This window comes from Aphelocoma coerulescens, chromosome 3 (genome assembly GCF_041296385.1).
Source record: "Aphelocoma coerulescens isolate FSJ_1873_10779 chromosome 3, UR_Acoe_1.0, whole genome shotgun sequence".
NCBI classification, from domain to species: domain Eukaryota; kingdom Metazoa; phylum Chordata; class Aves; order Passeriformes; family Corvidae; genus Aphelocoma; species Aphelocoma coerulescens.
The window spans coordinates 119,631,516-119,658,398 of record NC_091016.1 but is presented as its reverse complement, the minus strand read 5'-3'; the positions used below and the strand labels follow the sequence as shown (position 1 = coordinate 119,658,398).

The following is a 26,883-nucleotide window of genomic DNA, read 5'->3' as shown; positions in this document are numbered from 1 at the left end:
TTCATTTTTTTCCTTTTCTCTCTGCTGGACTGTTTCAACATCAGAATACACTGGGAGGACTTTCCACTGAGGCCTTGGCCCTGGAGGTGGGCCCACCACCCCATCCCAGCTCCAAGGAGGGGGAGAGAGAGATCTATGGAAGGACTCTGAAATTTTCCCAGGTTTCTCTCAGCAGATCGAGAGGTTTTATTATTTAACATCATTATCTTTTTCCTGTGTGTTTGTTAAATAAGTAGTTTTTATCTCTTTCACTTTCCTTCGAGGAAAATTTATTTTTTCCCAAACCTGGTGGGGGAGGGATGGGTGTGACCTGCCTTTTCTCAGAGGATATATTTCTAAATTTGGCCAAACCAGAACAGATGAATAAATAGATGTATACATACAGCACATGCACATACACAAACATACATTATATATGTGTGTATGTAAATACACGAACTTAGGGAATAATGGAACCAAGCCCTTTTTCCTGCTACTAAAGCAAATCATTGTATAATAATCCATTACATAAAAGGAGCAAGCTTCATCCTGAGAACCATTAATATCACTTCTCTCCAAACTCCTGTATGACTGTTGTTCCAGAATATCCTGGCAGTGCTCTGCAATAATATCTCCTTTCTAATTTCCAGTCTAAGGACATCCACCACCATTTTGTGTCCACTGATTCTGAGCAGTGCTGCCTGTAAGCTTTAGTCATTTCCTCAGATCTGACCATGGATGTATTTACAGATGGCAAATCCCTCCCTTCTCAGACTTTGCTTTGTGATACTAAACAACTTCTTTTAGACTGCTCACACCCCAATACGGTTCAAACAGTCCTTGCCTGTACCTTGTCCAACCTAGACTGGACTTGATGATCTCCAGGTCTTTTCCAACCTAATTGATTCTGTGATCCTGTGGTTCCATTCCAAGCTAAATTTACATTTCTTTAATGGCTTTGATTTCATTTTTCAAGAATAGGTCTTACTAGTTAAATGATGGCATCGATCTTTCCCTATACAATCAAAACACCTCTCCTGATAAGTGGAATAATAATATTTGTAATTTTTTTGGTGCATCATGTTAATAGATACAGCCAATTACTACTCTGATTTCTCTTCTGAAGTGTCTTGGGGTGACCTTATGATGTGTATCCCGTATCGCTGCCTATGCCCAGAAATTAATTTTTGTGCCTTTCTATGCCTCTAAACTGAGCCTGAGAGGGGGAAGGAAAAAAACTGAGCAAAACTTTCTCAAAGCAGTTTGCAGCTTGTTCAAGGTCACATAAAGATAGGAGGGGTTTTTTTCCCCAGATGCGGCAGGGGAGCGAGGAAGCACCCGGCTTGCGGCTTTCCAGTCAGCTTTTGGCCAGTTGTTCCAGTTTCTTGTTCTCCGGAGAGAGACTGAGAGTTGAACTTTTCCTTCTCTGGAATTTCGGATTTTCTCCCTTTTCTACTGGACTGCTTGATTGCTTTAACATCAGAGCACATCAGGAGGACTTTCCATCGGGCACAGAGGGCCTGGCCCTGGCCCAAGCCCCAGCTCCGAGGAGACCAAAGGGAGGACTCGAACACTTTCCCAGGTTTTTCCTCCACAGTGAAAGATTTTACCATTTAACCTCATTTTCCTTTCCCGTGTGTTTGTTAAATAAATAGTTTTATCTTCTTCACTTTCCTTTGAGGAAAATTTATTTTTTCCCGAACCTGATGGGGGAGGGTGGTTGTGCCTTCTCTCAGAGGATATATTTCTAAATTTGGCCAAACCGGAACATGAAGATATATTGATAGTTTCAGACAAGTAACTTCTCACCACTGGCTTAAATGCAGGACCAGCGCAGGACCTTGCACTTTGAGCTGTCGTCTTTCACACCAAAAGGCATAAAATTAGTAAGAATATTATTGGATTAGGCCAGTATTTTACTACTTTCTTCGCACATCAAGACTTCCTCTTTACGCAGCCACATCTGGGACTTGTCTCACTTTCAGGTACATGAAGCAATCTCCAGAAACATGAACTAAACCTAACTCTGGATTGTCCAAACGACACTGTTGATTTTGTTTGCAAGGAAAACAACAGCAGAATATAATTAAATTATTATAAATTATAAATTTCAACAGCAGAATATAAAGGCAAAACTAACATAGAGATGCTGCAAAATGAATTTGTATGATGGCATTTGCTTTATCAAACTTTAGTCATCAAAGTCTAAGGTTGTTGTGTGTTTTCCCTCCACAAGCACTAGAAAGATGCTGACACCTCTCCAGGGTTTTTATCACTCAGGCATTTACTTGAGGATCTGACAAACTGTTCCCATCAGTGCCTGCTTCTTCCTTTCCACAGATTGTCAAGTGAATCTGCATCAGCAGAGTAGCTGAAGCATGAACCTAAAAGCAGATGAAATGAGCCTCTCCTCACTGTTTATCTTAAAATCCAAAAGAATATTCCAGTCATTGACACTTGGATTTTTCACTCATTGAGAAGAAAACATATCACAGAGAAGTCACCTGGGATGTCAGAGAACTGTTTTAAAAGAACTAAACTCTCTAAACCTGGCCTTTATTGATATGTCATGAGACAAACATAACACTGAAAGAAAAACATGGAATGTTTAAACCATTTTTCTTTCCCCAGAAGCGAGTGGCTTTTAGAATATTCATTGCACAAATTGCTCTAATTACAAATTGGATCAAGAACAAGTTTTGGAATTCTGATTTCACACGACAGAGCTCTGATTCTATGGTGAAAAAAATGGCTGAAACAGGAAATTTTCTCCAAACAATCCTATGTTGCCATCTGCCCTAATATCAGACCGATTCTATCTTCTAGGAGCTCACTCTGAAGAAATACAGTCTTTTAGCAGATCAGTGTGTTTAAACAAAACTATTGTTCTCCCTCTTGTTTGTGACAAAAGGGAATAAATGGAGATTGGGAGTTCCTGAGTACAGCAGGAGCTCTGGGATAATTATTAACGTGAATTTCTGAAAAAGAAAGAATTTGATGTGAAGGGCCAAGGCATAAGGACAAATTAGATAGAAGAAGAGATGCTGATTTTCAAGTCTGGGCTGGAAATAACACAGATGGAGAAGTGAAAAAGACTAGTAAACGTCGTGTCTTCAAACTGTTCTTTGAGTGGCTGTTTTTGGGAGAGTGCCAGCTCAAGGACTCAACTTTTGGTAGGATAAGTATGTGTTACCCATGCCCACATTTGTGGGTAATCAACTCACAAATCAGCTGATGAGTTAGCTGATCTCATGTTGCTTCCTTAGAAAAACACTCAGGTTTGCAAGTATCTTTGATGACACACTTTTGGCAACTCGGGGAGATGCTGGAGTACATTCCCCTTCTCTGTCACACATCCCCCTCTGCACTTTCCGATGGGCAAATGCAAGTCCAAAAATGCAACAAACTATTCTGTATTAATTTCTTTGTGGTGTTTTCCTCTTCACACAAAAAACCTTGCAGTTCTTTGCACATTTATCAGGAGAAGTAGCAATAATCTCAGTTCACCATCTCACTTAGAATGGAAATTCAGAAACATTTTACTTGTCAGGCCGTGAATCCAGTCTTCTGTTTGCCTCTCTAACTTCATTGGCTCTGAAGGCAGAACAGGAGATGCTTTCCTCCTTCAGGCTGAGATTTTGGTAACAGTTAAAGTGGGAATACAGAGTCAAAATTTACACTTGTAGCCAGTGAGCGAAACAGAAAACTCATATGCTGCTGCTTTTGTGGGAATGCACTGTGGTAAAATGAATAATGCCCAATACTTTAACTTCTTAGGAGGGAAAATACTTTAACTTCTTAGGAGGGAAAATATAAAGCAGTCAGGTGCTTCTGAAGTTCTCAGTCTGTTGTTTGGCTCAGTTTGCTGTCTTTCTAGAAAACCTGATGTGTATTCTTGGCAGCAGGCATCAGTGCCCCGAGGGAGAGGATATACAAGCCTGCAGGAATGTAGATAAACATCTAAGTTCTTACTCTGAATAACAACAACAAAAAATAATCAGTGAAAGCCTTCAAAGTGCTGCCAAGGGGCCCTTCTTCATAGTCACAAGTACCTCACTGAGGAGAGCTTACACTTCTAATTGAAAATATTTCTTATTTAACAGATCCAATCACAATTCTGACTTTTTTTGACAACAGAAAAAATAATCTATAAGGTTTTATTTTTCTGGGGCCAGGGAGGGAGGAATATGTGTCCTTTCTAGCACTGGGCAATGTTTTGCTTGTAGTAATGACTAACGGTTTTGTCATTTGTTATTTACATAATAACTTTCAGAACCAAAAATGCAGGAAACATTATTTTGTAAAATTTAGTAGCTCGCTGGAAATCATTATACACCTCACAGAAGCATCTACTGACTCTAGAAGCACAGAGAGTTCAGTTGGTATAACTGAAGGTGAGGGTGTGTAATTGTCAGGGGAAATAGTATTTTATTATAGAATTTTCTAACAGGGTATTTGGTCAACTCTGGCAATTCCACAGACATACAGACTGACTGCCCTTTGGGAATGCTATTTATAAGCTCAAAAGCAGCTGAACAGCACTCACAAAAAGGCTGCCAGTTTCAAGAAAATTAATGACAATCTGACATTGTTGGAGGATGAAGAGAGAAGAGGCTTTGTGCTGAGCTTAAGGCATGAAGTGTATTTGCACTGCTTTGTCTTGGCCTCTCTGTGGAAGCCTGGGGTATTGATAGGAGCACCCTGCTCATGGCATTGTCAGCTTAGGCAAATCAATACAGAAAAATGTAAACTTACAGGTAACTTCACATCCCTTTCTCCTAAAGGCTCCCAAGAGAAAACTGTGTCTTTGTGTCCTGGAGCGTTCAGGGTGTGTCTTTGCTGTACTTCCATTAAAAAAACAAGCCACAACAAAACCACAAACCGCGCCCCCCCCCCCAAGACAATAACACCCAAAAGAGTTCCCTGAGTGCAAGTAGTTTGTGCAGAGTTTCTGCACATAATCCATCCTTTCGGTGACATACTGGTTTTATTTGGAATTTTAAAAATTCCAGTCAGACATAGTTTAACTGCAAGTCCACACTGCTCTAAAGACTAACAAATCCCTGGTTTAAATTTTCCTGACAGATTTTGAAACTGAACTTACTGAGCACAACCATCAGATGAGCACCAGAACCAGCACAGGAGTGAGAGAACCAGAGAGAGAAGTTCAGTGTCAAAGAGTGACACGATCCAGTTGCTGTGTCAGTGCCTCAGCTGCTGTTGGCAGCCACACTTCCAGCACAAAGCGGTTGTGAAGGTATTGGTGACTGTCTTTGAATAAAAAAGCATTCTCACTTTATACCATCATCCTGCCTGTGGGACACAAATGCAGGCACATAGATAATGTGTGTGCATTCACTGTGATACGAGTATTTATGTATCAAATGTTTTAATAAAACTCACTGACTTTTGAGCAAACTTTGTATCTTCTGATCATTGCAGTTAGGGCTACATTGCTGTTACCGATGGAGTGAGGAGGAAAATACATTGCTAATGCTGTATGTTTTGTGTGAAGTCATCTCTGCAGAGAAAAGGCTTTGTATCCTGCTCACAGGGAATGTGTGAGAACTGTTACAACAACAAGCAGCTTCCCGTAACTTTTATTTTGGAAAGGCAAAATGGCTGAAGGCCACAGCTGTTGATTTATTCAGATGCCGAAGGAAACCATTAGCCCGTTGGACCCTGAAGATGAGATTCCTTTGTGCTAGATGTTAATATAAGGAAATCCCAAAGAGGGGCTGCCAAAGGGACATAATACAAATGCAAAATGCCAAATGTACCTGGAAAGGAAGGAGGTAGATGGTTGCTTATTAGAGAAGAGAAAAAAAAAAAAAAGACAGTGAAAAGCACAGTTTGCTTTTTTTCTCCTTCTTCTTAAGCACAGTGTGATGTACAAACTGTGAGATGAAAACTCTCCTGCGTTCAAATCAAACAGGATATCTTTGAAACACACAGCTACATATATGGTTGTACCGTTAACGCCTGCACACCCACATGAACTGTTTTTTCTCAGCATAATGCAGATGGAGCTGCTCCACACGCTCCCTGCAGTTTGCAGCTTTGTTTTAATTAGTTGTAATGGCCCAGTATAAATGAATTGCATCCTCAGAAGAGAGGTCAAAGAAAAAACATTATAGCTGTCATCAGGGTAGGTAACTCCTCCTTCAGATTGCTGCTGTAATGGCCTCGTGGCAGAAACATGATTAATCATAACCTGTACTTAGCCTGAATTTCGCAAACACCACCCTCTCCCTCACTTATTTTCTTTCAAGATTCAACAGTTACAAGTACTTTATTTCATACCTGTGCAGAAGTGACATTTCTAATTCTTCATTCAGAACTTTAAAAATATTTTGTACAGGACAAGCTTTCATCTACAATAATGTTTAAATCAACATGGGGTCCTATTTGAAGGGTGTATTTTTATATGTCACAATGAGGCCACAGAACTGAAACTTGTCCTGGCTCCCTGTCTTGTTCTCAGTCCAGCAAAATGGAGTAAGGCACAGGAATTTTTGGCATGTGGCAAAGAAATGACACAAAGAAAGGGAACAGTATTCACTAGTCAGGGCTGAACTGATTATAGCAAAGAGAACATGATCGGCTGAAGAGGTTGATAATAACGGAGGAAATAGACCAAGAGTGGTTGAAAAAAAGGACAGAGTAATTTGTTTCTGCTGGCTGATGTTCCTCCACCTTTCCAACTAAGATTTTAACCAATAAAAAACACACCATGTTTGTGGTGTTGCCACAGCAGTTTCCAGTTAAAGACAAATCAAATCAGGATAAACTTCTAGCGTCCATATAATTTCCCTCATTTTGGTTGGTTGCTTGCTCAATGTGTGAGAATGCGAAATATGGTTGGTTTACAAAGCCATTTGCAGTTATTTTGCAGACCAGTTCTTATAGAGTTATTATAGCTCAGCATTGACCCACATTCCATGGTTTGAAAAATATGGCATTAGGGCATGATTCTTTCAACAGCCTGAAAAATGGCCCCACAAATTCCTTAGTACCACTGGCTCTATCGTGGTGATCCAGCTGGTTACAGTTTTTCACCTTCCTTTAGCAATCATCTGCAACACAGCCTGACCAGTTGCTCTTGGCCTGGCTGGAGGGAGCTGTGCTGTACTCTAGGGATCCAGCCTGTGACCCCGTGTAGCTGCTAAGATGCCCCTTAATGGAGTGTCTGCAGTGGGTAGGAAGAGCAGGGAGAACAAAGTTTGCTTTGCTTCTTCGAATAATGATAGAATCTGAGAATCATTAAAGTTGGTAAAGACCCCTGAGATCATTGAGTCCAACCTTTGACTGTACACCACCATGACAACTAAACCAAAGCACTGAGTGCCACATCCAGTCTTCCTTGAAGAGTTCCAGGGACGGTGACTCCACAACCTCCCTGGGCAGCCCATTCCAGTGCTTGACAACCCTTTCACTGCCTAAATTCTTCCTGATGTCAGTCTGAACATCCCCTGGCACAGCTTGAGGCCATTTCCTCTTGTTATGTCCACCCCCCACTTGGCTGCACCCTCCTGTCAGGGAGTTGTAGAGAGTGAGAAGGTCCCCCCTGAGCCTCCTTTCCTTCAGGCTGAGTCCCCCCAGCTCCCTCAGCTGCTCCTCATCAGACTTGTGCTCCTTCCCCAGCTCTGTTCCCTTCTCTGGACACCCTCCATGCAACTGCCTCCACAGCAGGTAAAAAAAATAGGTTCAGTATTAGTATGCACGCTTCTTTTCCCCCTTGCTTGAAAATCAGCATTTTGATTCAATCTTTATTTGCAAAAGAACTGCTCTGCGTTTTTATATTTTCTCTCTTTTTTTTTTTTTTTTTTTTTTAATAAGAGTCCTGCCTCCTTCTGTGGAGTAAACAGATTCACTCTTCACTGGGTATGCAGTAAAGGGAAAAGTACTGTGTGTGTTGAATGAATATTTTCCCACAGTTTGCACGTTTTTAAATGAAATATATCTGCTGCTGTTTCAAACCAGCAGAGGGAGTTTGCTCATCCAAATAAACTTCTCAACACAATCCTGTATTTCAGTAGTGTTGTTACCCAGCAGGAACTGCTGCTGAAAAGGTGAAATTTTACAATCCAGACTATTTAACTCCTCAGCGCTAGAGGCTGTTTGCTTCCAGTCAATTTTTGGATATCATTGTGCAAGAAGTTGCTAGAATGATAAATGCATTAGAGAATTAAAAGCATGAAAAATCAACTCAGCTGGAATGTTTGGGAGCAAACCATTTGGTTAAAGGGGAATGTACAATTATTACAGTGCATGTGCCACTCAAATGTGCATGAAACCACTGTGTGGTAACAGCTGACACACATTTGTTTTTTTGGGGAAAAAAATCAGTTCCTTTATTTTTTGCGCTCTAGAGAGAAGCTCTGAAAGTTCCTGGTTTAGGTTTCTTTATTTGGAAATAATGGAGTAATTTTAAGATGACCACAGTGGCAAAAGAGGTCAAATGAAATATTCACTGTAGCAGTACTAGGGAAAGAGTCTCACTATTACTAGTTCTTTTTGTGAGAGAAAACAGATCAGCTCCAGTGGTGACAAATTGTATCATTCTTACCTTGTGTTATAAACCTGCATAGCAGGAACTATATAATGATCTCTCTTGTAAAATAAAATTATAGCAGCTACTGACGTTAACAATGGATACTATCTTGATCTGCAAGTATGTCACAACTCTTCCTCTCTCAAAAGCAAGCTAGAAATTCAGAAATTCCATTAAGCTCAATCATAAAACACTTAAAATGCTAATATTTCATTTTTAAAAGTTTTGTTGAACAAATTTGTGAGAAGATTGTGTTATTTTGTGGAACCTAGTTGGATTTGAAAATACTTTGAAACAAATATGCACTTTTATAATTCCATAGAGTCAGAATATCAATTCTCTACACCTTGAACAGAAAGGAAGGTCTGAATAAAAAGCAAGAGCCAGTGTTCCCTGTATATCTATATATGAGTAAAACTATTTTCAAAGGATTGCATAAATACCAATTATTGCCTAATATCCAAGGGAAAATGGCTCATTAAATTTTTCAGCTTTTACTGAAGTAGAAAATGAGGAAGGAACTCATTGTAGGCAATTTAAAAGGCAATTTTCGGTAAGTATGCATTTAGCACATGCCACCAGACATAGAGCATAGAGAAAAGAAATGAAGTAGTCACGTGATTTAACAGCTGAGTGAAAGTAGTCAATAGTCTGGCACAGATGTATTTTCTTTACATGTATTATAATTGTCAACTCATATGAGAATGCTAAATATGGGTTCCTGTGCTGCTCTGAGTCACACATGAGCAGACTCTTGCACTTTTGCAAACCTCAGTGCTGTGAAGTCTTGTCAAACTCAACGAAGCGTGAGGCAGACACAACTGCCAGTGCCACACACCTCACGGCCCACAGCCCAGCTTTAGACAGAAGACAGCACAGGCTGCAGGTGCTGGATTCAGCAGCATCGCAGGCAGTCACACAGAGAGAGAGACACTTGGGCTCAGCAGCCACAGGGGCTCCCATTTCTGCCTCGCTGCTACTGGAAAGAGGATGGAGGCTGAAGCACAGGACCAGTGGATGCTGATGCCTCATCATCAGAGCAGATGGACTTGGAATAAAACTCAGGTTTTGTACTCAGGCAGCTAAGAAGCTTGGAGCCAGCCCTGGCCAGAGTTACCAAGGCATGTTGAAATAAAACAGAATTTCACAAAGCTGGTATCTTACCTGTCCACAACATAAGAACCAAGAACGAGGGTTTTGCTCTCCAGCCTGTTTTAGGCTGAAGGGAAGGGCAAAGGTAGCTTTATGTCAACATGAATGAATATGAACTGGAATGAGATTTGGCCCTAGTTCAGACCAGCTTCCAGAAAGAAGGCTACATGGAGCTCCTTCAATGCCTCTGTAAACATGTACACTATGGACATTTTATTTCTCATCTCTTCTTCATGTACACTTAGCTTTGTGGCAGAGTTTAAAAAAGTAAAAACTGCTACATCAGATCAAATTTGTAATTCCTCTCATCCTGTAGCTTTCTTTTTTTAGCATGTAGCTGTACAAAGGAAGTGGAAAAAAGTGATACAGCAGACAGATGAGGATAATTCATCCTCATGGAAGTTATTTTCTGAATTTTTATTGGGAAGGACTTCCGACTCTAAGGCTGATGCTTCCTTTCTGTCCCAAACCTCCTCTTCTTATTAAGTACTGCAAACCTGGGGGTGCGGGGAGGTTGTAGTTTTATAAAACATAGATTCTCCTTTTAAGGGGAGCATCATGGGGCCATTTATGAGCAAAACACTGCACCTGCTTCAAGGAAATTCTGACTATGACTTGTAGAGTCCCAGTTCTGCAGTTGAAAAAAATGGAAGCATCTGCCTCAAAGTATGGTGAAGCAGATAAAATACCATAATAGAATGTGATATATGCTTGTTTATACACTTGGACTGCACATTTTTGTCTTTAATGCTCATTATCTGACTCATTTTCTGTTTGTGTGCCATGAGAAAGATGCTAAGCAAAAGCTGACTCCTGGAAATACTTGACATTCTTTTCAGGCTAATTTTGTCCTGAGCTTGGCTGAAACGGATCATTTGGAACCACTCATAAAAGAATGTCTGCAGCAAGGAAGAGGAAATATTTTCATTTCAGAGAGCCCTGCTGTGTTATATTCCCTGATTTTCATCAAAACCAGACCATGTTTACTTGTCCTTTTGGCCTCAGGGTCACAGTTTTTTCTTTAAATCGCTTCAGTTCTAAGTAGTCATTTCACTCATTCCTGAGTTTCCCACAAAAACCTAAACAGTGGCAGCCTGATATAGCTTGGAGCACTTTCCTACATTCATCTGAAGTAAAAAAACCCTCACCCAACAAAAAATACCCTTACTCTATAAACTTCAAAATCAGTGCACAAGCCCACAAACACGTGCGTGATGTAAATGACATTGGCCAAGGGGATGGTTAGGTTGGAAAAGACCTCCTAGATCATCCAGCCCAACCTGTGACCAGACAGCACCATGTCAGGGAGAGCCTGGCACTAAGTGCCACGTCCAGTCTTTGCTGGACATCGCTACAGGGATGGTCACTGCTGTCTCTGAGCTGCCCATTTCAGTGTGTAATCACCTTTTCTGTGAAAAGCGCCAAGCTGAGCCCCCTCATCTGCCTCAGCCTTTCCTCATAAGACTTGTGCTCCAGACCTAGGGGAAGAGGAGGGCTTTGTGCTGGGAAGCAGGGCAGGTATGTGGGGTGGCACCAGCAGTGAAGGGAGTGGTGAGGGGGACAGTGCTGTTTATAAGCTCTTGAGGCCAAGAATGTGAAAGGAATCGTGTGTGCATTAGGAAGAACATTGCCAGCAGGCCAGGGAGGTGATCCTGCACCTCTGCTAAGTCCTGCTGAGGCACATCGGGAGTGCTGTGTTCTGTTCTGGGCTCTGTGAGAGATATCGAGTTCCTGAAGTGAGTCTAGTGGAGACTATGGAGATAATGGAGTGGAACACCTCTCTTACAAGGAAAGGCTGAGGGGAGCTGGGGCTGTTGAGCCTCGAGAAGAGACAGCTGAGAGGGGGACCTCATCTGCATCTGCCAGCATCTGCAGGGAGGGCTCAGAGCAGGGACCTGCTCTGCTCTGTGGGGCCCAGAAATGGCACAAGAAGGGGCAGGAACTGATGTCCAGCAAGTTCCACCTGAACATGAGGAAGAACTTCTTTACCGTGCAGTGACCGAGCACTGGAACAGAAAGTGTGTGGAGTCTCCCTCACTGCAGATATTCCAGAACTGTCTGGACACAATCCTGTGCCATGTGCTCTGGGTAGTTCTGCTTGAGCAGAGAGGTGGAACCACTACGGTCCCTTCCAACCTGACCCATTCTGTGATTCTGTGATTGTCTGAAGGGGGCAGAGAGGGATGTGAGAGAGGTGCTGAGGGGAGTGATGAGGAGGCTGATGAAGGGGCTGTGAGGGGATTGGTGATGGAATTGTGAGGGGATGTGAGGGGAGTGATGAAGGGGCTGTGAGGGGGTTATGAGAGGGCTGTGAGGGGCTATGAGGAGGGGGCTATGAGGAGGGGGTTATGATGAGGGCAGTGATGAGAGGAGAGCTGAAGGCCTGATGAGAGGGCCGAAGAGGGTCTGGCGAGGTGGGTGAGGTGGGTGAGCAGGGTGTGAGCAGGGTGCGACGCCACAGCGGTGCCGGGGGCGGACCGTGTCCTGAGGGGCGGTCCCGGGGCGGGGCCAGCTCCCCGTGGGGGCGGGGCCAGTTCCCCGTGGGGGCGGGACCAGATCGGTGACGTCACCCCGCCTGGCAACGGCGTGGGGGCGGTGGCGGCGCGTGGCTCTCGCGGGACTTGGCGCCCCCCGCCGTGGGCGGGGCGGAGCCGCCGGTGCCCGAGCTCGGCTGAGGCGGCGGTGGCGGGAGCGGCGGGACCGGACCGGACCGGACCGGACCGGACGGGACCGGACGGGCGAGTGGCCCCTCTGCTCCGGGCCGCCCGCGGCTCGGAGCCGCCCCTTCCGCGCCCGTAGCGCCACGGATGGAGCCGCAGTGCCCGGCTTGAGCGCGTCGGCGGGACCCGGAGCCGCTCCGCCGAGCCCGGGCGGGCGGGCGGGCGCAGCATGGGTGAGCGCGGCGGGGAGGGCGGCGGAACCGGCCCCTCTTCCCGCTTCTCCGGGGGCGCCTTCGCCGCCCTTTGTCTGAGGGCAGGGCGCGGACGCGCGGGTCCCGGGGCAGCTCCCGAGGTGCCCGGGGCGGGAGCAGTGCCGGGACCCGGGGGCCGGTGGAGGAGCTGCCGGGCCCGGCGAGTGCGGCAGGTGCTCGGTGAGCGCTCCCTCCTGGGAGAGGCCGGGGCCGCTCCGTCCCGCCCGGCCGGTCCCGAGGGGCTGCGGAGAGGCCCGGGCCGGGAGGAGGCGCGGGGGGTTCCGCGGGTTTCGGTGGGGAGAGCGAGGTGTACAGCAGTGCTCGGTGCTGCCTGGAGGGGAGTGGCTTGGTGGAGCATAAAAGTTTTTACGGTTAAATCCAGCCCTTTCGCATTTTTTTTTTCCCCTCCACTCAGTGTCAGTTTGAGCTGCGCCTTCGCCCATTTCTCCAACAAGGCGAGAGGCACTCACTGTGTTTTAAAGAGAGGGAGTGTAGAACGACTCGGAGTGTTCCTGTGTTCAGGATGCGCCAGTTCAGGTTCACACTGGAAACAGCCAGTTGTGATGGGTCTGGTTTTTAATGCAAGCGTCGGCGTAGGGAACTATGAACGAGTGACTTAGTCGCCACTCTTGAGAGCCCTCTTTGCTTATAGTGATTCCCCCTTTATAGAGACTTTGGACCCCACTGGCCTCCAAAACGGTGCGTGGATTATTTTGTCTGTCTCTGATACCTCCACCCGTGCCGTACCCCCTGCTCTGCTGTGCTGTGTGACACCGGGGTACTCGTGGAGGGTGTGTGTGCAGGGGCGCGGGTGGCAGTGGCTTCAGTGTCGTGTGTGCTTGTGCTGCTGTGTGCAAACATGCTGCGTCAGAACGGGAGTAAAGCTTTTTAAGTGGAAGGATACCTGGGTTTTGGATAGCTTTTCTGCCTCCCCGTTGTGTCTAAAAATGAAGAAATTCACGGTGTGCAGATCAAACGTGCAGCTAATGAAGCGAGGAACGCTCCTCCTGGCTCGTGTTCTGCTGATTATCAGGATCTGCTTTCAGTGTGTTCTTCTCAGTGGAAGTTGTCTTACGTGGTCAAAGCACACTTAAAATGAAATCTGAAAATATAAAATGAAATTAGTGTTTTAAATTCTGGTAGAAACCAAACATCTCACTTCTGGATGCTTTTTGTGATTATTCAGAATAGGTAAGACTTGTTTTTTATTTATTTTTGGGCTGCATTGTCTTACTTGCAAGTGAGAAATATCTGCCCAGGTTATTGTAGTGGCCTGTGATGATAGTTCCTAACGCATAAAGGCTTAGTGTGTTAATTAAACATATTGAACTAAGGCTGCAATGCGGAAATGAGAAGTACCTCAGGATTGACATATGGTAGGTTTGAGTTATTAAAATACTTAGTATACTCTATTAATGTAGTTAGGAATACTGTAAAAGGACTGAGTCCAGTTCATAATTGTCTATGATTATTGTATGACGTGGTTTTATGTATTTTTGTCCTTAAGTTTCCTTTCCTAAAGGAAATACTCTTCTGTTGACAGTAATGAGCATATTACTACTGCTCCAGAGATGACTGAACTGAGTGGGAGCACACACTGTGTTAAGTATTGCTGTTGCACGGGTTATTTATTACCATAACAATTTGTGTGTATGTGCAGTTATAGAACAGTTCCTGCTAGGACAGTGGCCAAGCTCTAGAAAGGATTGCAGAATAATCCCAGGGCCTTTTAAACAGATTTTCTCTGAAGGTGGTGTCCTTTATTCAGGTTTCCAAGTATTTCTTTCTTGTAGTCAAAAGGGGTGAAGAATGTACAATAAAACATCACTGAAAATAAGAGAAGAACAAGAAGTAACTGTAGCTTGCTGTGCACTCAATGTATTTAGGGGGTGCCTCACAATGTACCTTGAGAAGTCATTAGCTGATTATTTTATCGCTGGCATCATGGTAGAGCTGGCTCTTGATAAGAGCTTGTTTGTCTTTTATGTCAGCTTGTGGAAGGGATTTTACATGTAAGAGGTGGCTTAGAGGGGAGCGTTGAGGTATCTTTGATGAACTCAAGGGTTTTGGAAATTTATGGAGAAGTAAGAACAGGCCAAGACTCTGGCGAAACCAAAAGAAGAGCGGAAGTACAGAATGCCTTGGAAACAAGTTCTTTCATGTTCTTTTGGTAGCTGGAAATTAATGTTTCAAGAGCACGTGTTGTTCAGGTGTCTGAAGGGTGGGGGGGGAGGGGGATGTGATCAGAGGTGACACACAGAAGACCATGTAAAGTTAGTGGTAATGCCCAGCGACATGCTTGAGCCCTGTCACTATAATTCTTTGCCTTCTGCACTAGATTAATCATGTGTGTATGACTCTAGAAATAGCTTGATAAACAGATTACAGGGAAAAAATGCATTCAGATGTTCTAGGGGGAAAAGACTTTATTTGATTGAATTGTCTTTTGCTGTTTTGGGTTGATAGTCACTTGAAAAGAGGTAGAGCTCTGTGTATCAGTGCATTGTAACATCTGCCCAGTTTACTTCTATGGCTCAATAACAGATAATTTTCCTAGTTATAATCGATAAATGGTATGACTGCAGCTTGCACTTAACAGGAAAGCTTAGCTAAATTTGCAGTGTCCAGCTAATTGTCATAGGGCTTTATAACTAGGAGGAAATGTTCCAGCAGCAGCTGATGAATTGCCATGGTGGAACACTGCAATCCACCGAACGTCTGTCAGTATCTTCTTAGCTATATGCATCCTCCCCATCTTCTTTATTTCTGAAAATTTCTGGAGACATTGATTTGTGGTTCCCATGTGTTAGTACATTTGAATTTGCTACATTTGATCTTCAGAAAAATTTATGATTTTGGAATACTTTAAAAAGCCAGATATACTTCTTCATTGCCAACAGAATAAATAAAAATATATTTGGTCTACAGAGTAAGTTCATCAGACACTAAACTTGTGTGAAGCCTTTTGCTTACTTCAGCTCCATGCTGGCAACAAAAAACAATCTATAAGGTTTTTGTAGGCAGACTGCATACTTGTAGCATATTGTCATGGAGACAGTGGCAGTTTCAGTATTCACCAGTAACATTCCAAGAACCTGTTAGAACATGACTTTAGGATTTGTTCTTCAATTCAAAACAAACAAAAAACCTTCACAGAACAAGCCCCTTCTAAAAACCCAAAAATCTACTCCATACACCCCCAAGCAAATGGGATAGAATAGATAAAGAGTCCTTCTGCCAGTATTTTTACCAAGAAATATGTAAGATGGGACACGCAGTTGAACTTTATTCAGATTTTATTGTAAAGTGACTTAATCAAAAGTTCAGGTTGTGAAACCCTTCCGTACTCAGGTGCTTGATGAGCCTGGTATTGACCAACTGTACTAGTAGTGGTTAGCAAAGTGGTTTCTTACTACCATTTTCTTTATTGTAGACAAAACTGCAAGAGAGGGTGATATAAAATTGACCTCTGGAAGATATGTGCCTAAGCTACGGGGAAGCTGAATTACAGTAACTGGGAAGAGTTGATGGATCCTGACTTTGGGTCTAGACAGAGCAGAAATCCCATCAAAAGGTGCTAGAAATTCTGTCATCAGCTCAGCTCTTGCCGTTTTGTTTTCCCCAAGAATGTAAGAGCTGCTGTGCTGAGAGTCCTGACTGTGGGACAGTTAGGGAGGAAAAGGGTGATATGGAAAGCAGGTTTGTAGTGGAATGATTTTTTTTCTTTCTTTTCTTTTAATAAAAACCCCTAGTCTGGCAGTTAGTAATTTATTAACTTTCTCAGAGGTGTTTGTGGTTTCACCAGAGCTTTTTTATAGATAGTTCAAGTCCCTGGTTGTCCATCTCTGATGGGCACAAAAGAACCTGGTGGTTTTTGCCAAGCACCTCTGTTTGTGACAGTGGGAGTCTCTGTTTAACATGTATGGGAATGTGTGGGGGAAATATGTCCTTTCAGTGTGAAGTTTTTTTTGCCCTAAAATTGCTTTTTGTTCTGCCAGACTCCATTGTATTTTTGAAAAATGGTAGGTGATTGTCTGGTGGCTTCATACTGAGAAGTCTCTGTACATCTACTTTTGTCGTGTGCCAGTCATTCCAGGTGCTGGTCACCTTTACTGGATAGTTATTTTAGTCTTGATTGTGTTTTCATCTTGTTTAGGAGAGTTTTTCATGTTATTCAAGAGTTAACTTAGTGTAGGGGTGCAGTTATATTTTTGCTGTCTTGGTTTCTTTTGTTTTTCTAACAGTTCTTAAGAGATTTATTTTCATCTGGGTAGGACTTTGCCCTTGAATTCTCCTCACTTTCACTGGCTTTCTCCATAGTCTGCCTCTGCTTGGTTTTTTTTTCTTAGTGGGTTTTTGTTGCATAAACACAGGAAACGTGTGGTTGGGCACACTGTGCTGTCTGGGGCTAAGTGAGGTGGCTGCCTGGTCTGTCCCTCTCTGGCTGTCACAGCTCTGCTCTTCCCATTCATTTTGCTTCCTTGGAGGTGCTGTCACATATGACTGCTGGTTTCGTAGTTCCCTAACCTAGCTTGATAAAAATGATTTTTTAGGAGAGAGCAGCAATGACAATGCTTAAAGTGACTAAAATCATCTTGACAGAAGTGGGTAAGTAATCAGGTGAAATTTGTTGTGAGTAGGTCTGGGCTGTAGCGATTTCTAGCAGCTGTGGTTGCCACCTGGGCACTTAAAATGTGTCTCTGGTCCACCACAGGGGTTTAGCCTTTTTCTTCTGCTCCTTTTAAAGTGGGTGTCTTTTTTTGTATTGTATTTTGTAATGTAGCTAAATTACATTCAGCTTTTTCTTTCCTGACACTTTTCCATAATGTTGCTTTTTGTTTCTACTCTGAATTTTGATGATCTAAAATGTGCCCAGCTCTTGGTGGAGGCGATGCCTTAGCCTTTGCTGTCCCTTACCTTGGGCGTGGGGTGATGAGAAACAGATTTCCCCAGTGCTGTGGTGGAGGAAGCACAACCCTGCTTGAGCATCACCCGTGGCTGTCCTGGTGCACTGGTGACAGCAGGACTGAAGCACTAAAACTGCCTTTCCAGTTGCCTCTTTTCTGGTGTCAACTCTTGCTATGTTAATAAGTGTCTTTTTACCCTAAATTATTTCCCCGTTTCCCAGCATAATCTTCAGATTTCATTTATGTAATGTGACACCAGCACTGCTATTTACTTTCTCTGACTAATGCCAACAAGTGTTTTGGGTGGGATTTTGTTTTATTGCACTACCTGATGCAGAATTGACTTTCTTCATATACAATCAGTAGGAGATACTTCTTTTTCAGAAATATTGAACAAAGAAAATGATGCGCTGTAGATATTTTTGAACAAAAATTTAAGTCCTGCCACTGCCAGAGTCCTAAATCAGACTGAAGGAAAAATCACAGTATGTGTCTGTCTGCCGAATGAGTTAAATATTTCTGCTTTTGGGGTGATGTACACTGTAGAGTGTATAATACGAGGTAATTTAGAATATTAAATTCACTTTTCTTAAAGGAATATTTATTGCCTATAACATGCGTGTGACCCTGCTGAGCTGGTCAGTGCCTGGTGCTAAAAACACCAAGGTTATGAGCTCAGTCCCTGTACGGGCCATTTATTTAAGAGTTGGACTCGATGATCCTTGTGGGTCCCTTCCGACTCAGAACATTCTGTGAAATCTGTATTCGGCCAGGGTTGCTTTCAGCAGAAAAAATGAGAACATAATATTTTGAATAATTAAAGAAATGAAGCATTTTCCTTTAATTTCAGCAGCTTGCACAGTGCTGACCTGTGCTGTTACAGGTGAGGGCTGCAGTTGCTCTCCACTTAGTGCTGAAGAGCTTTGTGATTGCAAATTGAGTTTAAATTTGACATTATTGTTAAAGAAACTCAAAATGAAAGTTATTGCTTTCATTGTTTGAACTAGATGAAGTGTTGCTTTAAATTATTTAAATGGCTTAAGATTGCACTGTTTCTTAACAGGAAGTAAATCACTATAAACATGATACTTTTTGTCATTAGAGGCAAATGGTTTTGGAATTAAGGAGTGCTAGTCAATCTCATTATTTTTGCTTCTGCAACAGCTGTGAATAGATTTTTGTGGATGGGAGTTATTAATGATTTTTACTTTAATTTTAAATAAGGCAGTTTTGCTAGAGTTCCTGGAAACTTGCCTGACTTGCTATTTAAAGAAGACTCTTAAGTCATCAGTTTCTGCCTCTTTGATAAAATTACTAAGTGGTTGGCATTACTCAGATGCTTTTGACTGTGGATATAGTTTGATCTTTTGAAGCTGGCACTGAAGTAAAGTCGCGGCGTTCATTAGCTCTGACTAGTGAGTATTCTCCTCTTCCCTTGCTTGTATGAACCAAATAATCTGAAACTTCCTTGTCTTTCTGAATCAGCTTTCAACCAGGCTGGCTGTCCAGAAACTGAGGCTCATGGTTGCAGGAGGAGGGTGAGGATGCTACTGACACTGATACCACCTGCAGCACTTTTACAGCAGTTGTCAACTTAGCCCTGATAGAAATTTTTGCCTTCCAGTTTTGGCTCTTCAGTTCAGTTGTGGCTTTATTGGTAACATACCAGTATACCTTTATTCCTCTTAGTGTGTTTTTATTTCCCAAAGTTGCACTGTTTCTTCATTTTCCAGGAAAAATATGAAAGCAAACTTGTCAGAATGTTTCAAGTTGTTTCTTCTCAATGCATCTTTCTCACGGAAAAGAGTCTCCATCTTTGCTGCTTGAAGAATTAAAAAGACTAGTTTTATGAAGTGAAGGAGAATCTCATCACTTAACTCTGAACTTGTTCCTTGAGCTATGAACAGATTTGTTTTAAGGCTGCTTTGCATATAATCTCCCTTCTCCTGAAGTCATGCTGTGGGTGCAGTTTCAGGCTGTGCTTCAGAGATAACTTCAGGCTGCTGCCAGAAAGGGCCCGAGCTGTGCAGTGCCTATGTCTGGCTTGCCCTGGCTCCAGTGGCTGTGAGCCCTGCTGTGAGCTGATGAGCTGGCTGGTGGGGGAGAAACTCCTGGGCCAGCTTTGCCATCCTGTCAGCAAGCTGGATGGCTTCACTCTGGCTGCAGTCCTTATCTCCCAGGCAAGAGAGTGGATGGGACTGAATTTCAGGGAATGTAGAGTGTTTTTCCTTTTCCATTTTAACCTTAGGTTACTTTGCACTAGATTCACTCTGAAATTTAAGTTTCTTCTGAGTGTCTATATTAATTGCTCTCCATAAGTGTTCACAATTTGCCAAATTGGTTTTTTCACATCTTTCTTTTTCTGTATCTTTAAAGGGCTTTTTTTTAATCCTCCCCAATGCATTTTAAGCCAGCCAAATGTTCCTGTTAAACTGTGCCTCTAATTTGCAATTTTTTATTGATTTAATAATACCTTTAAAGAGAAAATAGTTTCTAAACAGCTAGAACTTGTTACTGAGGTGCCTTTTGTATTTCTGTGGATATTGGTTTTGGTTATCCTCAATAATATATATGTTTTGAGAAGAAGACTGAGTAATATGTAAAATATGCCTCTGTCTTTCTGTATCCTGATTTTCTACAGTTGGGCTGGACTTGCAACGTTCCCATCACTTAAATGCTTTTATGGAGTTTGGCTTATTTAGTACTATCATAAACCAGTAAATACAAGATTAAGAACAATAAGCCTGCCTAAAACTTGAGGTAAATCACATTGCTCTTTGCACTCATTTTAACATCTAAATGTTTCTGTCAGGGAAGTTACTAACTGCTAGAACAAACTGCCAGGAGAATGCTATATCCATCATTTCTTGATATGGTCAATCCCGTAGATGATGCAGATATCACTGTGGTCTTTAATCTCCCCTTTTGGCAGGTTTAGTGATCATGTGTCCATGCAATGATGTAGTTTAAGACACTGGCCAGGGTTGAATCTGTCTGGAAGAGAACCAGCTGACTGATCTGGCAGCAGACTAGACTGACACACCCTGTAGCAGGCACAGCTGTGAGACCAGCACAGGGGAAGAAGTAGTGAAATGGGAATGAGTAGGGAGAGACCATGCAGGGTCACTTCTTTAGCCTCAGATTTTTGGAGTCACTGTAGAACTCTGATCTCTATAAGTGACTAAAGCAGTCGGTCCTGAAAAGCAGAGATTGTCTGTTTCACATCCAAAGAGGTTAAGTGAATAATATTCTTTTGTGAAGAGATTGTGGTACAAGACTTGACAAAATTAGCAGGATTTGCAAGCTGCACGAGAGTGTCTGCAGCATGGGCCATGGGCTGTTTGTTTGAAATCTCAGTGTCCCAAACAACGTTTTGTGCTGTGTTCAGCTGAGTTAGTGCTGTTCTGGAGCCAGGTGAAATGAGATGCTTTTTTGCACGTGGGGCAGTGGAAGTGCTGAGGTGAGCAAGGCTTTTGTAGTCATGAGGATAAAAGCAAATATGTTAATCCCACACTCTCATGGGTATGGTAGATAAGGAGACAGCAGATTTTCTTGAAAGGTGCAAACAGCAGAATGTAGCCTTTTTATTAAGGATAAATTACTATGAACTGTGCTGCTTTGCTCTTGAAAATGAAATATGGGGCTTCCTTTGCCTGGCCTGCGTGTTACTGAAAGTAGACCTCATCCTTCAGCAGAAGGAGAGCTTCTGTGAAGGGGAAGATGATATTAAACCCATTACAATGATACATTCACATTATAAGAAGCCTAAGTATAACAGGGTCTGCTTTCACAGCCTACCAGTATCTGAGTAAGGATGTGGTGCAAGGAGGTAGGGGAATTGGAAACTATCTCAGCTGACACCCTTTGCAGCTTGAGGAGAGCTTGAAGGCATTTCTTGAATCATTGTGTGCTATAGGGCTATGTGTGTAAATTAACTGTATAGGGTTGTCAAGTAAAAGCACAATTAAGGGTGTATAAAATTGCTTCCTCTTATTTCCATGTGCTCTTTACTAGATGCTTATTTTGTGGGAAGAGAGTTTGCTCTTTCAGTCTTAGTGCTTCATCCTTCCTGAGAGAGAACTATAAGGCACATGTATGGATTGTAATGTAAATGGCTTCTAATATGTAGGTTGTAGAAGAAAACTTGCCCTGGTAGATAACCAGTAACAGAAAGCCTCAGCCTGGATGAACAGCAGATGAAATAAAGCTGTTTATGAAACAGGAGATGTGCTGAGAGTAGAATAAGATACAGCCTGCCATCTTCATGCAGCAAGGAGACCATGCTGATTTTCCATCAAGATAGAGTTGCTGGATTGTGCTGTTCACTGCTGTATCCTGGTTTTTCAGTTCTGAAGAGCGACTGAAGAGGTAAATCTTGACCTCAGTGTTTGAAAAAGTTGAGGTTATATTGCTGACTCTTCCCCTCTCTTGATTTCACTTTTTTTGTTTTGTGTGTGTAGTTGGGTCCCCCAGATTATGCCTGTAGTTGTGAATATGTAGGAACAATTAAGAGTATTTCCTTTGTGTTTCTGAAATCCAAACTACTCCTTCAAATGACCGTGTTGAGAATGGCAGGGATGAGTGTTGGCTTTCTATGAACTTGCCCCAGTTGCTTTGTCTCCTGACAGCAGCAACTGGTATCCCTTGCCCCAGACAGCTTTTCATAAACTCCTGTAAGGCCTCTGATCCCTCCTCAAATTCTTCAAATACCAATCGTTGTGTTACTATCAATTAGCTCTGCAAGACACAGCACATGCTGTAGCTGCTTCCAAGCTGCATATTTGGTCATCAGCCAGCCATCAGGTTAGAAGAGCAAGAGTGTTGGGGCAGTCCTGAAGTCTTTTCCTTGGAAAGGACTGAGATTTGAGTGCTTCAGTGCTGACTCTGCAAAAACCCCTAAAAAGTAAAAAATGTACAGCTCTTATTTTAGAGATTCTGCTCTTCTGACATGTTTCAGCCAAATGGGTCTACAGGGGAAGAATTATTGGGAGTGAAGCAGGAAGACAGGCAGGTAGGGACGCTCACAAAACACTCATTTCTTCAAATGCTCAAGGCTATGGCCAGGTACATTAAAAACTCCACAGTGAATGGGGTGGGGGATGATTGATGTGCTGCAGTAGTAATGAACTACCTTACTGTTTACCAGGGATATGAGCAGGATAGTACCCAGCAGGTCATGGAGAGTGGTTGTTCCCCACGCCCTGGCACTCACAGCACTGTCTTTAAAATACTGTGTCCAGTTTTGCTCCTCCCTCCCCTCAAATGCAGTGGGAATGCCACAGAACTGGAGAGTTCAGAGTGGTTGGGAGGCTGGTGTATATGGTGTCCAGGAAGTAGGTGGACCCTGGAGAGAACAACCTACTCTCCTTGGAGGCACAGTGAAAAATTGTGAACCAATGCCTGGAAGTTAGGACCGTGGTAATTCCTATTGAATATAATGTGGAAAAATTATTATGGGAATTTGGTATCAGAAAAGGTGCAGGGGGTGGCTGTTTTATCTCTATCCTTTCAAGATAAGGATGGAGACATCCTTAGCTGGACAAAGGACAGCTAGGACAAAACCTTGAGCAACCTGATTTGACTTTGAGATTTACCTTGCTCTGACCAGTTTGGAATAAGTAACCTCCAGAGGTCCTTTCAAACCCTGTTTTCCTGTTATTGGAAGCATTGCAAACCATGCAGATTGAAATTGTGATCTTAATAAGAAGTGCTTAAATCCTTCTAAATACATATTGCAAATGGGTATTTGATCCCTGAACTTTTAGAACATAATTGACCTAATGAAACAATTTGCCTCCTTTAAAACTGTCTGATAGAGTATAGGGTCCCCTTGAGCATTTGCTATTTTGACTGGCTTTTGTAAAAATCCATCTCATAAGGATTTCTTTCTGTGCCTTTCCATCGGAGGTTCAATTTATTGTATTGATGAAAATGTCCACACTAAAAAGTAAGTGAACTTTATGTCACAATTAGTATGACCTGACAGCATGGAGTCAGATACAAACACTTGTTCCTGTTTTAATGCTAAGCATATTTTGTGGTTTTTGCAAGATTCCAATCTGGGACCATTCAGACTCTTGCATCATGTCTGTTTTTAAAGATGAAGGGAACACTTTGTGCGTGCTCCGAATAATGCTTTTAAGTTCCTGTAAATTTATTTCAAAGCCAGATTCTTGCCATGTTTGTACAAGTACTAACTGTCGCTCAGAATTAGAGGTGTACCAAATTGTAGGTTGTCTATCAAAGCATTTCTGCATTTCTTTATAGTGTAAAAGGAGTTTTCATTTAAACCCAAAAGACTTTCAGAGACTTTCTTGTTTTCATAACTCTTGAATTCATAACCTGGGGCTATGATCATGATGTCCTTTTTGGCTAGGAGAAACCTGAAAAAAAAATCTGCAGGAGGAGCTGAAGCTTTTACAGTAGTGTGGAGTCCTGATAGAGGAAGGAAAATTCAAATACAGTTTTTTATTTTTCAGGGGAATGACTTTTTACAAAGAGTTCTCAGATAAGCAACAGAATCTTCAGCTTCAAACTTGTTTTTGTGAGCTAATTATCTAATGAAGGCTTTAAGGTAACACGTGTAAATATGCTGTTGACCTTGTGGTACTTTCACTGCTTCTTTGGTGCTTTGGATTTGAAAAAAATATAAATGAGGTATGATTCTTCTGTTCTTCAGTGCTTTTTGGCATGCCTTTGTTTTAGCAGAATTTGTAATTCGGTGTTTTGTGACTCACCTTGAATGTTGTGCCAAATAGACGTTATAAAATTAAGGGACGGAACAGAGGAAGAAGCATAAATCTATATATGGAACAGTGTCTGAGTCATGACTTCAGAAAATGTGGCATGGTTTTGTTTTTTTTAAATACGTTCCCCTGTGCCCTCAAAGATCCCTGGTTTTCTCCACAGTGTGAATTAGTAGCATTTTTTCACTTCTGCTCGTGGAGACATTTGCTGCCTTTCTTGCAGGTGTCACTTCTCATTTCCAGGCTGGTTTCTTGCTCTGAGCTCTGCTCAGACTGAGGGAAATAGCAAGTAGCACAAATCGTCACTTTCTGCTTCATGTCACTTCACAGGCAAAACGTTTTGACCCCCTCTGTCCTTATATTAAATACCTGGAGGTGGAAGAGATTTTATTGTAATACTTCCTGTTTCATGCCTTCTGCTGCAAAGGGAGGAGCCCAGCAATTCTGCTCATAGAAGTGAGGGGGTAAATTAAATCCTCAATTGTAACATTTATTAAATTTATGACTGAACTTAAGACAAGTATTTCTGATAATATTGGAGGAGATATGATTGGTTACTTATTTTAGAGTTGATAAATCTGCAGTGAGGTATCCCTAAAACATTTTTTTTCCCATCTGGCTGGCAATGGTGACTTATCATCTACAGCATACAGTTTTATGAGGGTGTGTGTGAAGACAATTTGCTTTAGGTAAGTGAAAACTGAAAAACATTCAGTTTTCAATTGTGTTTTATCATATACAGCGTTAAGCACTACAGTGCACTCCAGAAAATTACAGGATCCTGGCGTAGGAAAGTGAGGCATATTTGCATGTTTTAGGGCAGGCTGCTGGGCAGGGTTTCTGCTATACTCTTTAGTTTCCTTCTCAAAGTCTCTTGCTAATTGTACCCAAGCCAGCACAAGAAACCGATGTTTGAGATGGTTGCTGTTAGAATGCAACGAGTTTCTCATTAGTTGAAATAATTTGGGAGGAAAAAGCATACATACAGTTTTCAACTGTTCATTTTCATAATTATTTCAGACATTCTTACTGGGCTGTAAAATTCAATGTAAACTTTTTATTAAGAGTGTGTGGTGAGTCATTTCTTGGAGAATGCACCATTGCCTTACCCAATCTAAAAATGCCAGGCAGATCCAGGGCGGATTCCAGATGGACGAGTTCTGTGCTGACAGAACCAAGTCTCCTGGCTTTAGACTCTCTCAAGGGTAGACTGCTATTCTTATTTTGTTTTCTTTTTTTTCTAGGCAGGCTATGGATGTAGAGGAATTGTTGCTTTAAGCAGAAGATACTTGTGCTAGAGCTGGTGATGCAGCACAGAGCAAGTTCCAAAAGAAGTAAGGAAAAATAGCAGATATTGCAGGGTGGACAGGAAAAAAAAAAAACAAACTTGAATAAAGTTGCCTTATCAGAGACTTTAGACAGCACCTGTCTAAGTCCCTGGCTGGGGATTGTACTGTCTGAGAGTTTATGACTGGGATGTCAGTGGCATAGCAGTGAGAAGGTGTTTTTGGGAGAAGTGTTTAGTGGCTGAAATTAATTTCAGTTTGGCCAACTTCAGCAGAGTTTACTGTCAGCTGTAAATGTAAAATCAAAAGTGCAAGTAAGCAACTTCAGTGAGGGATATGAGAGATCTTGTGGATTACAGGAAATCTGTGAGTGTTACAGGATGTCTTTGAAAAAGAACATGCTAATGACAGAGATTCGTTCATTTATTTGTATGGTCTATCTAACAAAAAATATCATTAAAAGGTATTTGTGCCTGAATCACAGAGTAGTTTGGATTGGAAGGGACCTTTAAAGGTTATCCATGGGCAGGGACACCTTTCACTAGATCTGGTTGCTCAAAGCTCCATCCAGCCTGGCCTTGAACACTTCTGGGGATGAAATATCTGCAGCTTCTCTGAGCAGCTTGTGCCAGTGTCTCACCATCCTCATCAGCAGGAGTTCCTTCCTTAGGTCTAATCTAAATTGTCCCTCTGTCAGTTTAAAACCAGTGCCCCATGTCCTGTCACTACAGACCTTAGGAAAACATATATACTGAAAGGATGCAATAACGTATTTGTTATCATTAGAAAGTAGAAAATGTGGTGAGACCCCATACTTCAGGAAAATAACAGAACTGTTTTTGTGCCAGCTTGTTCCTTCCTCTCTTGCAATGATACTTTTTTTCCTTTAAACCTTATAGTACTTAACCAAAATGGGAAGCTGACAGTAGCTGGGCTGTTGGTGCTTAAGTGTGGGGAAACAAAGGCTTAAATGAGATACTGGATATTGAGAGACTTAAACAGGATGTTTCAAAGTTGTTTTGTTGCCTTTTTTTGGTTTGGTTGTTGTTTCTGGTTTTCTCCATGATGTGTGCTAATTCTAGCTTCATTCTTTTTTTTTCCCAAAAGCTATCTTTATAGCAGTTTAAAATACCCTCAGTGTAAGCATTGGAGAGTGCTTATTAAGTATTTAACAGGTCTTGTAAACCATCACATATCCAACAGCTTTTTGGTAGTGACTTGTGATAGTTAAGAGAAATTATTCCAGAAGAATGATATATTTTCTTAATAATAGTGCAATGATTTTTTAGTTGAGAAGACTCTGATATTTAGATTCCTGAGGTTTTTTAACATCTGATAGAGGAATGGG

General features: G+C 42.2%; 1 protein-coding gene across 3 annotated transcripts in view; it reads left to right on the top strand.

Annotated features, from left to right (window-relative positions):
- The first annotated feature begins 12,328 nt into the window (after positions 1-12,328).
- Positions 12,329-26,883, top strand: part of CD2AP (CD2 associated protein) — a 78,285-nt gene continuing 63,730 nt past the window's right edge. For 2 of the 3 annotated variants that reach the window (XM_069011725.1, XM_069011723.1), the window contains exon 1: positions 25,541-25,583. In XM_069011725.1, the coding sequence (XP_068867826.1) occupies positions 25,556-25,583 (28 nt within the window). In that variant the 5' untranslated portion in view covers positions 25,541-25,555. Of the gene's footprint in view, positions 12,579-25,540; positions 25,584-26,883 lie in introns of those variants that run through there. The other variant, XM_069011724.1, reaches the window with a different exon arrangement.